The sequence below is a fragment of the Panicum virgatum genome, chromosome 9K (genome assembly GCF_016808335.1).
Source record: "Panicum virgatum strain AP13 chromosome 9K, P.virgatum_v5, whole genome shotgun sequence".
NCBI classification, from domain to species: Eukaryota; Viridiplantae; Streptophyta; class Magnoliopsida; order Poales; family Poaceae; genus Panicum; species Panicum virgatum.
Genome location: NC_053144.1, coordinates 53,868,181 through 53,877,996, shown reverse-complemented (window position 1 = coordinate 53,877,996; position 9,816 = coordinate 53,868,181). Strand labels below are relative to the sequence as shown.

At 41.7% G+C, this 9,816-nt stretch overlaps 1 protein-coding gene across 1 annotated transcript; it reads right to left on the bottom strand.

The window, feature by feature from the left end:
* Positions 1 to 1,106: 1,106 nt before the first annotated feature.
* On the bottom strand, positions 1,107 to 9,524 carry LOC120652308 (alpha-N-acetylglucosaminidase-like). The gene is made up of 19 exons (XM_039930085.1): positions 8,964 to 9,524; positions 8,772 to 8,851; positions 8,185 to 8,396; positions 7,608 to 7,729; positions 6,820 to 6,905; positions 6,235 to 6,329; positions 5,923 to 6,004; positions 5,663 to 5,769; positions 5,526 to 5,556; positions 4,798 to 4,915; positions 4,380 to 4,430; positions 4,128 to 4,237; positions 3,887 to 3,989; positions 3,332 to 3,430; positions 2,688 to 2,798; positions 2,369 to 2,604; positions 1,907 to 2,144; positions 1,730 to 1,808; positions 1,107 to 1,623 (listed from the first exon to the last, which is right to left on the bottom strand). The coding sequence occupies exons 1-19, from the start codon at positions 9,192 to 9,194 to the stop codon at positions 1,388 to 1,390; spliced, it is 2,427 nt and encodes an 808-aa protein (XP_039786019.1). The 5' UTR covers positions 9,195 to 9,524; the 3' UTR covers positions 1,107 to 1,387.
* Positions 9,525 to 9,816: the final 292 nt, after the last annotated feature.

Sequence of the window (9,816 nt, the reverse complement as noted above, 5' to 3'; positions counted from 1 at the left end):
GCCGAGGCCGAGGGAGCCCGTCCCCTCGGGCGCGAGCGGCCTGGACCAGCGGAGGCGGTATAAGCGGTCGGGGGCGGGCGCGGAGGCGAGGAGCGGGAGATCGGCGGCGTCGGAGCGGAAATCCAGGCCGAAGAGCTCGACGGTGGCGGCGGAGGAGAAGCCCGCGTCCGCGGCGCCCGCCACCGTGCCCGCCGCCAAGTATGGCGCGCCGTCCGCCGGGAGCGGCCGCCAGTGCCGCGCGCTGGACTGACTTGACGCACTCCATCGGGCACCCCTCCAATGTGGCCGCAGTGGAGGGTGCGGTGGTCGGTGTGGTGGCGGTGACGAGGGGACTGCGGCGTGGAGAGCAAAGGCGAACTTGCAAGGGAAGGAAGCGAGAGATGGGTTACTTGGCCGTTACGAGTCGGGGTTTTGTGGCGTGCGGTGCGGGTCCGACCAGGCTGGATTTGCGTCGCGGTGTTTGGGCTGTAGATGGCTTGCGTCAGCGGAGCGATCTGTACCGTTGGCAAGCTCGGCCCGGATGCTGTACGTCGTTGGATACGCGGGATACGAGTAGGCCCTGTTTATCCAGTGCAAAAAAAAATTCATTGGAATCTTACTAATTTGAAGTACTAAATGAAGTCTATTTACAAAATTTTTTGTACAGATGGGTTGTAAATCGCGAGACGAATCTAATGATGCTAATTAATCCATGATTAATCAATAATTAACGGATGGTTACTGTAACATCACTGTTGCAAATCATGGATTAATTAGGCTCATTAGATTCGTCTCGTGATTTACAACCCATCTATACAAAAAAATTTATAAATAAAACTTTATTTAATACTCCATATGCATGTGTCGAAACATTCGATGTGACGGTTTTTTTGTTTGCGAGGTTTACGCGTTGGGACCTAAACAGGCTTAGAAAGGTTGGAGACTCGGTGGAGCCGCCTCCCTCCGATTCAACATGACAAGGCACGTACTTCCCCTCGGCCCCCGCACGGAGGAAACTCTCGTTAACCGTGAGAAACTCATGTACCACTCTGTTGGGCTAGCTATAGCTGGTGCTGATTTGCTATAAGAGCAAAATACTGTTGATTGGCTGATAACTAGTGCTGATTTTGTGTGGAAAAAAAACACTACTGCTTGTTGACAGCAGAATAGAGTAGGTCTAATAGACAACTTCACGACCATAGCAGTAGAGCGGCACACGTATTTCTCCCCGCACCATGCATTGCAACCTGCACCTTGTTTGGAGATTGGAACAGCCACTACTCCTGAACCAAACGGTGAAATGAAGCAACTGGATCACACAGAATGACAGAATACAGGTTAAGTTCTAACACCAGCGCATTATTTCTCCCCGCCAACGACGACACGGAACCAAAGCTGCGGCCTGCGACTAGCTGAAGTATTTTCTGTACAGCGACCTGGAGATCGCCAAGGCGTCACCCGTGGACTTCACGGCGTACAGCTCCTTCCCGGACTGCCACTGGTTCGAATACGAGATCCAATCCTTCCTCCATTCCTCCAGCTGGAAGCTCCGGTTCTCTTGCAGGCTCCTCGTTAGGTACGCGAAGTACTCTGACGCCCGTGGAAGGTAATAGCTCTTCAGCAAGCCGCTCCAAAACTTATTGGCTGGTAATTTGCATTGGGATGAACAAAGAAGACCAGGATTAGTAATGCAGAGCTGTGCCAGACAACTAGTAGGAATCAACTTACAAGTTATTGTACATGGCATTACCGTAGTCATGCAATTTACTCTGCTCGGTCTCAGTGTTGTCGTACCACATCGTCACCTGTGTTCTGGCATTCCACTCGTACTGATAGAAGAAGTTTCAGTTCAGTCCTCGATAACAGGAACAAAAAGGGATTGGTCTAAGATCCAGATATTAGATTAGATGAAGAACATTGAACGTACCTGCTTGCGTTCATTTTCAGTCACAGCAAGACTTTTTGCACTTTCCAACCAGGGGCCCAGCAGAAAATTATCATCAGCGGCTAGTAGTGTATCAATATCCACAATGATTTCAAGAAACTTCCTTGTGTGAGTATTCAAGCGCCTCAAATCTTTCTTCTGGTATGAACGCATCGCGTCAAGGTACACTTCATTTGCTAGTTTTGATAGGCACTGCCTAGTTAGGTCAACAAGGTCATACCTGAGGTAAAACCGTAAAAGTCATCACTGATCAGTAATAAGTTACAAAATCATGCCTAAGTGGCATAACTACTTCATTTCACTAAACCAAAAGATATGAAAAACTGAGCGTCAATTTGGTACCCTGAATTGGGCATCAAACCTATTGACTCAGGAACAGAGTTGGCAACAGCTGAAAAGGAACGAACTGATCTCAAGACTTAAAAAGAGGGATGTATATCAGACCTATATGTGAGACTTCTTGAAAAATCATTTCCTGCATCGAGGAATAGTTCAAGGGCTTTGATGGCCTCCTTTGTCGAATACCATAGATGTGGGTGTGGTAGGCTTCCAGAGACCTCACTCAAGAAAAACCTCTTATGGTTACTCCGAATTGACATACCCCTTCGTTTAGAAAGCTGAGAGCTGACTGCACTTGGACTTATGTCTGGAAATTCAACTATATAGTCCTTATTATGATCCTGCAACCACCATGTGGAAGGGCATATTATTCTAGGGACAGGCACTGCATAGTAGCAACAAAGAAGAATGTTTGAAATCACACCGCAATTCCATCAGTGCAATTGTATATCGTACGATACAAATATCTCCAAGCTTTCTCTATTTCAGCATTTGCTTTACCATATCGCCTATGGGAGTACGTTTTTAACCAATCCTGGAAGGTTATGAACAAATGTTAGATGGTAATCAACCTATCAAAGCAAAATATGAGGTCAAATTTAACAGATGTAAGATAATATCTAAAGCAGTAATATTGGACAAACCATAGCGAGTTTTCCATGAAAGAAAAGAGACATATATGATTTGTTTAAATAGCATAATGTGTGTAAGGATGCCAACCAAGAAATTACAAAAGTTACAGAGTTTGGTATTTTTGATAATCCTTTTATGGTACTGCACCTGTCAACATTTTACTCAAGACGGAGAAAATTTCAACTGATTCCCTTAACTTGCTAAAATCAAACGAGGGAAAGGATGACTATTAGCAGAAGGCCGAAGCTACCTTTTGATCAGATTGGTTATCTTTAGCCTTTCAAATAAAAAACCTTGTGTAGTGGTACATTGATATTAAAGTGCTAACTTTTATATAGTGGCACCTCACACTCTATACAACAATAATAGTTCCAAAATAAAGAAATGTGAAGAGCAGTGAAACATGATTCATAAAGGCTAGGTTTATACTATTACCTCAACTTCAACCTTCTTATCATGAAATGCCATTTCAGCCGTAAGTTCATAAACAACTGGATTCTGTTCTATTCCCTCCATGCACATGCCAACACCAATCTAAAAAAAGAGCAAGCGTCAAACGTCACTTCACAAGTATTTCATTAGATGAATAAAAGGAAATGCATGAGTTTCGTAAATCTACTCCCTCCGTCCCAAAATACTAGTCATCCTAGGAATTCTAAGACAAATTAATAAGAAGGTAAAATGACCATGTTTGCCCCTATATATTATCCATATTTGGCACTAATTGATTATTGCATGCACATGCACTTTCTAAATAGAGTAGGGTGACTTGTTTTTTGGGACAAATTTTGAATCCTAGAATGACTAGTATTTTGGGACAGAGGGAGTACATGTGTATCATGAAAGATGAATGACCAAATAATCAGAATAACAAGCACATATGACAGAATACATTGGTTCAATTCAAAATTGACAATAAATGTTCTCAATTCACACATGAAAATGCCAGAGATGAGATATTTGTTCCATTAGAGAAAAGGGTGCACGCACCATTGTTGAATTGTAACTCGTATGGGCATCAATGGGGCCAGATGCAACTGAATCAAGTATGCCATACATTTCAATATTCCCACCAAAGTTGTGTAGCAAGCACCTAGATTAAACAAATTATTCCATAAATATGGTTGAGGAAATGGGGAATTCTATGCAGATTTCAAAAACAGAAGTGAGAACAAAAAGGGTGTTTTTGATTTACAGGATGGGAAGGAGGGGGTAGTTAAAGTAGACATACCAGATGTATGGTACACCGTAGAACTGAGAGGACATTTTCCAAATGGGCTTGACATCCGCAAATAAATCAAGGACTATCATCTTACCAATTGGAACAGAGTGAAGTAGTGCCTGAAAGTCAAAGGGGAGCAGGTTAACCTATTCACAAGTAGGTGCTAAAAGGACAAGGAACTTCTGCATTAACATTCTATAAGTTATCACATTTATTTGAGAGATCGAAGTGCAGTCGATCGAAAGCAAGACAGGAGCTTACTTTCATCTGAGGCTCCTTCCAGAACGCAGCATCTGAATAGAATAACCAACCCTGCATCATGAAGCACACTCAATGATTATGCTCAAAGTTTCCAGTCATTAGATGGTGACTGATTACAAACTGTAGCGTAATGCAAGCATACTCACAGACACCATGTTAAGACAGTTTTCCTTTTAGCAAATTTGGACAGGAGCCACTACTAAAAATCATACCTCACATATAGTATTTTCCTATGTACATTGTTTTGACTGCATGGCATATTTCTTTATGTTTTCACATGTATTTTTCCACCCAATGACAGCTCCATCCTCTTAATTGGACAATTCTCACAACCATCTATAGGCCATTTGACTGGCATGATAACAAAAAATGCAGGAATATTTTTCATTTCAAAGGTAAAAGAAGGGTGTGAGCATACCTGCATTAACCACACGGCATTCTTGTTTCCTCTTGACATCGCTTCATAAATAGCAGAACCAAGTGATGAAATATATGCTGGTTCATTTGTGGGTGGGGTATTCTCATTGAACGTGTCACTGAAAGTAACAGCTGAAGCTGTAAAATGTGCAACGTGTACAGGATGTATAAAAAGTAAACCAGCAAGGGAGCAAATAACATATATACACAGAATGTCCAACTGTGTGCTAAGCTGGTAACCAATGAGATATGAGAAGAATGACATAATGAACCACCAATAAATCAACAATTTTGAACTATCCACCAGTAGTACCTTAAACCAGATGATATGTAAATTCTATCAACACTTTAAACAGAATCAAGACTCATTTTCCCCCCTCAGGATAGAAAGTTCACACTTGCGAGTTAAATGAAGGACGAACTGAGGTAAGAACGAGCAGATGTGTTAGTTAAGTTTACCACCATCTACTATTGGTCTAGAATTGTAATTCCTCATGTACTCTATACTGAAAACAAATGAAAACAGAATATTCAAAGATTTTCCCTTCATAGTTTCAACATTCAAGTTGTAACCCTTGCTACAAAACAGAATTCATTTGTTAACAAACCATTCCCACTAATAGCATCTTAGCATCTGGTAGCAAAACCTTGTGACCCAACACGCAAAGGACACAGAGCAATCACACAATACATTCAGGAGATATTCCAAACCAGATTAGTCGGCCATACCAGTTATAGATATTAGTTACATCGCCGTATTCTGCATACATCCAAAAATATAAAAGAAAAAGATGAATATCTATATACCAACTTCGGAACAAAATCAAGTTTCATATGTTGCAAGGAAAAAAATGACAGGTACATACCTTTTATTTGTTGTTTGATAAAAGCCTGCCCAACTTCTATAAACAATGCATCAGATGGACCAAGAAGATAAGTGCAGCACCACCTAGGGTCAGCATCAACAGTATTCCTGAAGCAGAAAATATCACGTAGACAATAAAATATGTAAGCTAAAATGTCATGTTAGTGTTTTCATAAGACATTATGAATATAGTAATAACTACGGCCTAAGCTACACAAACTATCAATGACATCAATACAAATTCGGAATAAATTATTTTACCAGTCACCAAGCCGGGTAATGTTGGCAGATGGAAACAATTTTGAGAACACAGCTGGAACATTTCCAGAGAACGAAGGAAGAACTGTAAAATAGTAGTGCACCGTAAGTACAAATCTCAAAACAGTATTTATCGCATTGTAGTAATTGAATATCGCTAGAAAAAAGTGTGTTGCTCTTTCAACTTTATCAACGCATAACAAAGGAAAAAGATAAACAGAACTTCAAATGTAAGAAACTTGAAAGATTAGGTGGCAAGGTGGTATAAATGCGATGGGATTTGTTAAATATTGAAGAAAAGTGAATAAACCATACCAGGGACCATCCCTAGCTCAATCATACGGGATAGTATTTTCTTCTGCAGCACCAATTGTTGATCCAACCAATTTTGTGAGAGTGGTCCACCCCACCTAAGAGATCGAAAAAAACATAAATTCATCCTCTTTTATGTCAGGCCGACAAATACATAGCACCAAATGATCCTATCTCCAAAAGGTTTTATTTATTAAGTTAAACTACAGAACTACGGCAGTGGTTTAGTCAATGTTATAATGAAGTTAGATGAACTACTGATCACATGGAATAGATTTCAAGAGAGAGAGAAACAAGCAGGTAGAGAAATCTTTAACATGAACAAAGTTTTATTGAATCAAAACTCCAAAGAACAAACACCTCTAAAACATATCATCTTCAGAGCGGTGATGTCATGATGTAGACACTTTTGAACAAGAGCTCCTTTTTTTCGTATGCATAAGGTAAAAATTCATCCTATCTGAACATTAATCAAACACCTACATCAAAGACTACATCCTTGTTCATTTTATAGTCATGTACTGTTTATCTTACATTCTCACAACTTTTGCCAAGTTTAGCAAATAGAAAATAAAACTTAGTCCTTACCCATGCAAGTTCCCCATTCTGGCCCAAGCAAGGAAAGCTGGTCCACCGAAAAAATTATCTAAATCTCTGTCGGTGACATTAAAACTCTGAAATAACATTCAGGAATTAATAAGGCCCCAATAACAATGAGAAGTTAGAAATAAACTCAAATCATAGCACAGATTCAAAATGACAAGGACAATACATGAAAAACAGTGACAGTACCCAACAGAAGGAAGAAATTAACATTTAGGTTTTTGATGATCACACAAGGTCCAAATTGATCAGAGATAGTAATTTTTGTAATAAGTCTGCAATATTCACAAGAATTTTTCATTGTCCAGGCATTAAAACAATATTTGATGTATAGTTATATATGGCAAAGGAGAAAAACACTGAAATTTGTCACATTATTATCCTACTTAGTTTGACACATACAGAACTAAATCGGTTCAATGCTTCATTATCTTGTGAGCTGTTCTGCTATTAGATCATTTAGATTCTAGAACAGAATGTAAATATTGTATTCAGTGGTCAGTTCCTATTAGCAAGGGGCAGGCAACTTAGCTCAACTTGCTGTGCTAGCTTAGTGGGCCACAATTAGACAACACCATGTGAATAGAACTGGTTTTTACACTGTTGTAGACTTTGCTCAGGTCTAAACATATGCTCCACCACCACTGACATTATTCTGAATAATTCATAATATTCTACTGTTCTAAAGTCTAAACACTACTGGAAAAATGTTTTAAAAAATGAGGTGCAATAATTAGAACATTTCAGCATTGTAGATGTGTCTGTCACACTACCTTAAAAACCTTTTGCCAGATAGCTTCCTGTCCCGTAAATGCTAAAGGCAAGTTAATTCCTTGAAGTGCCATCCAGTCAATTTCTTTCTCCCATCTTTTCCAGTCCCACCACACAAAGGAGTCTATAGAAACACTACATGAATTTTAGCAGAGATAAAAAATTGTTGGAATCCCTGTAAATAGTTGAAAGATTTCAAAGATATCTTTTTCAAAATTACAACTTATAACTAAATGTTCAATAGGAAAGCTATATGTTTGCAATTTATAGGTTAACGAAGCAAAAATCTTGGGCAAAAATTAGTAGGATTGGATGTAGGAGACTAGATGCCAATGCAATGGTTCTGTATGAACAATAGAAGTTGTAGATTGGTACTGATCAAGACAAAACATGGCATGATCATACATTGAAAACCATATCATACATTTATACTCTCCAGGCACAAGGACAGTAGAGTGCTGACTGTGATGAGTCCTGGTGATGAGGGACTCAGAGCTTGATGTTGAAGATACGAATAGCTTTTGAATAAATAAAATATAGGGCTATGAAAACAGAAATCTAAGCCAAGAAATGACTCACAGCTAGAGGTGACGACATTCTGATAGTAATTCCAAGGAACAGGACGCTCAATCTTCACGCCCTCACCCTTCACACGTGGCAGAGACCCAGGTGAAGGGACCGATGCCAGTTGTGCGCCCCCAGTCTTATCCCAAGAGATGTGCGCGCCACACCAGTATTTCAAGTACCAGTGTAGACCAGACACGAGCTCAACACCTGTGGTTCCCTGGATCCTGTAACACCAAAACCAGGACGAGGTAATTGCATTAATCTTCTAATAGAGTCAGACCATGTCCAGTTTTGTCAACTCTTGCATTACATGCCATTCCTAATGCTCAACTAAGGAACCAAAGTTGAAGATAGATTTTTGAATTTTAAGCAAAGCACTGTGCCAACATGATGGTAGACAAGGAATGATCACAGGACAGCAAAATCTAGAACATGAATGAAGATCATCATGTTTCACTATATCTGCATATCAAGCTCATCAATGCATGCATGAAGAATTGCTATTATATGGATCATTTCAAAACCACTTGTCCTAAACGGCCAAAGTTCATGGCAAGAGAAAATTGTTTGGAACAAACAAGTGCCAAAGAGCAACATACAGAATCTCCGCTCCGCCTTTGCCCGAATCGTCAACGACGTTGCTTATCCTGAAGCAGCTTGATTCGCCGCAGACGCTCCCCTAGAGCGACGAGAGCAAAAGGGGCACCAGAAAGGAGTCAACGAATTCCGCCTCGAAACGAGCAGTGACCAAATTTAAAAGTAGGAGGCTAGGAGCTCCACGATCCTCCAACCTTGGAGTCGATCTGGAAGCTGAAGCTGCGCGCGTGGGAGGGGAGGAGCCGGCGCAGCACCCCGGCGGCCGCCGCCTCCTGCTCCGCCGGCGACGCCCTGCGGCTGCCCGCCGCCCCGCGGAGCGCCCCCCACGCGGACAGGCCGCCCGCCGCCGCCGCCGCTGGAGGAGACGGCAGAAGCGCGAGCAGCAGGACGAGGAGGAGGAGAGGAAGAGGCAGCGGTGGCCCCATGGCGAATTCTGGCCTTCGCACTCCGCCTGGGTTGCTCGCGCGCGCGCTCGCGCACAGAAGCACCACAAGTCCACAGCCTCCCCGCAGCTAGCAGGGCAGTGTGGCTCCCTGTGGCCTTGCAGGAGGAATGAGGGATTGAGAAACCCGTGGCGATTTTAATTTCAAAAAAAAAGAAACCCGTGGCGATTGCGTCACGGAGAATTAATTAATCAGAGGCGATGGATAATGCGAGCGTGGATGATGGAGAGGAGCGGCGGCGATCTGGACCGCCTGCCGAACGCAGTTGATTGTGGAGTTCGTGTTTATCACCATCAGACTTGGAATCTTCTTCCATGTGGACGAAGCAGGCGAGGGGCTAACTGCCGATTCGGAGTTTTCTCGGTCCGTTTTGGTGATGAACAATAAAAAACCAATCTGTTTCGCTGTCCCCCGATGACTAGTTAGCTTCGCTTAGGCTAATTCTAATAGGGTATTTCCAATTCTCCGGTTCATAAATCTCCTGATGTTGTTTCATATGTATAAGTTGATACTTAATTGTACAAGATGATTGACCACTTTGATCATTATATGAATTATAAACTCCATAGATACAATGGAGGATGGTGGGATTTCTAGAAATTGG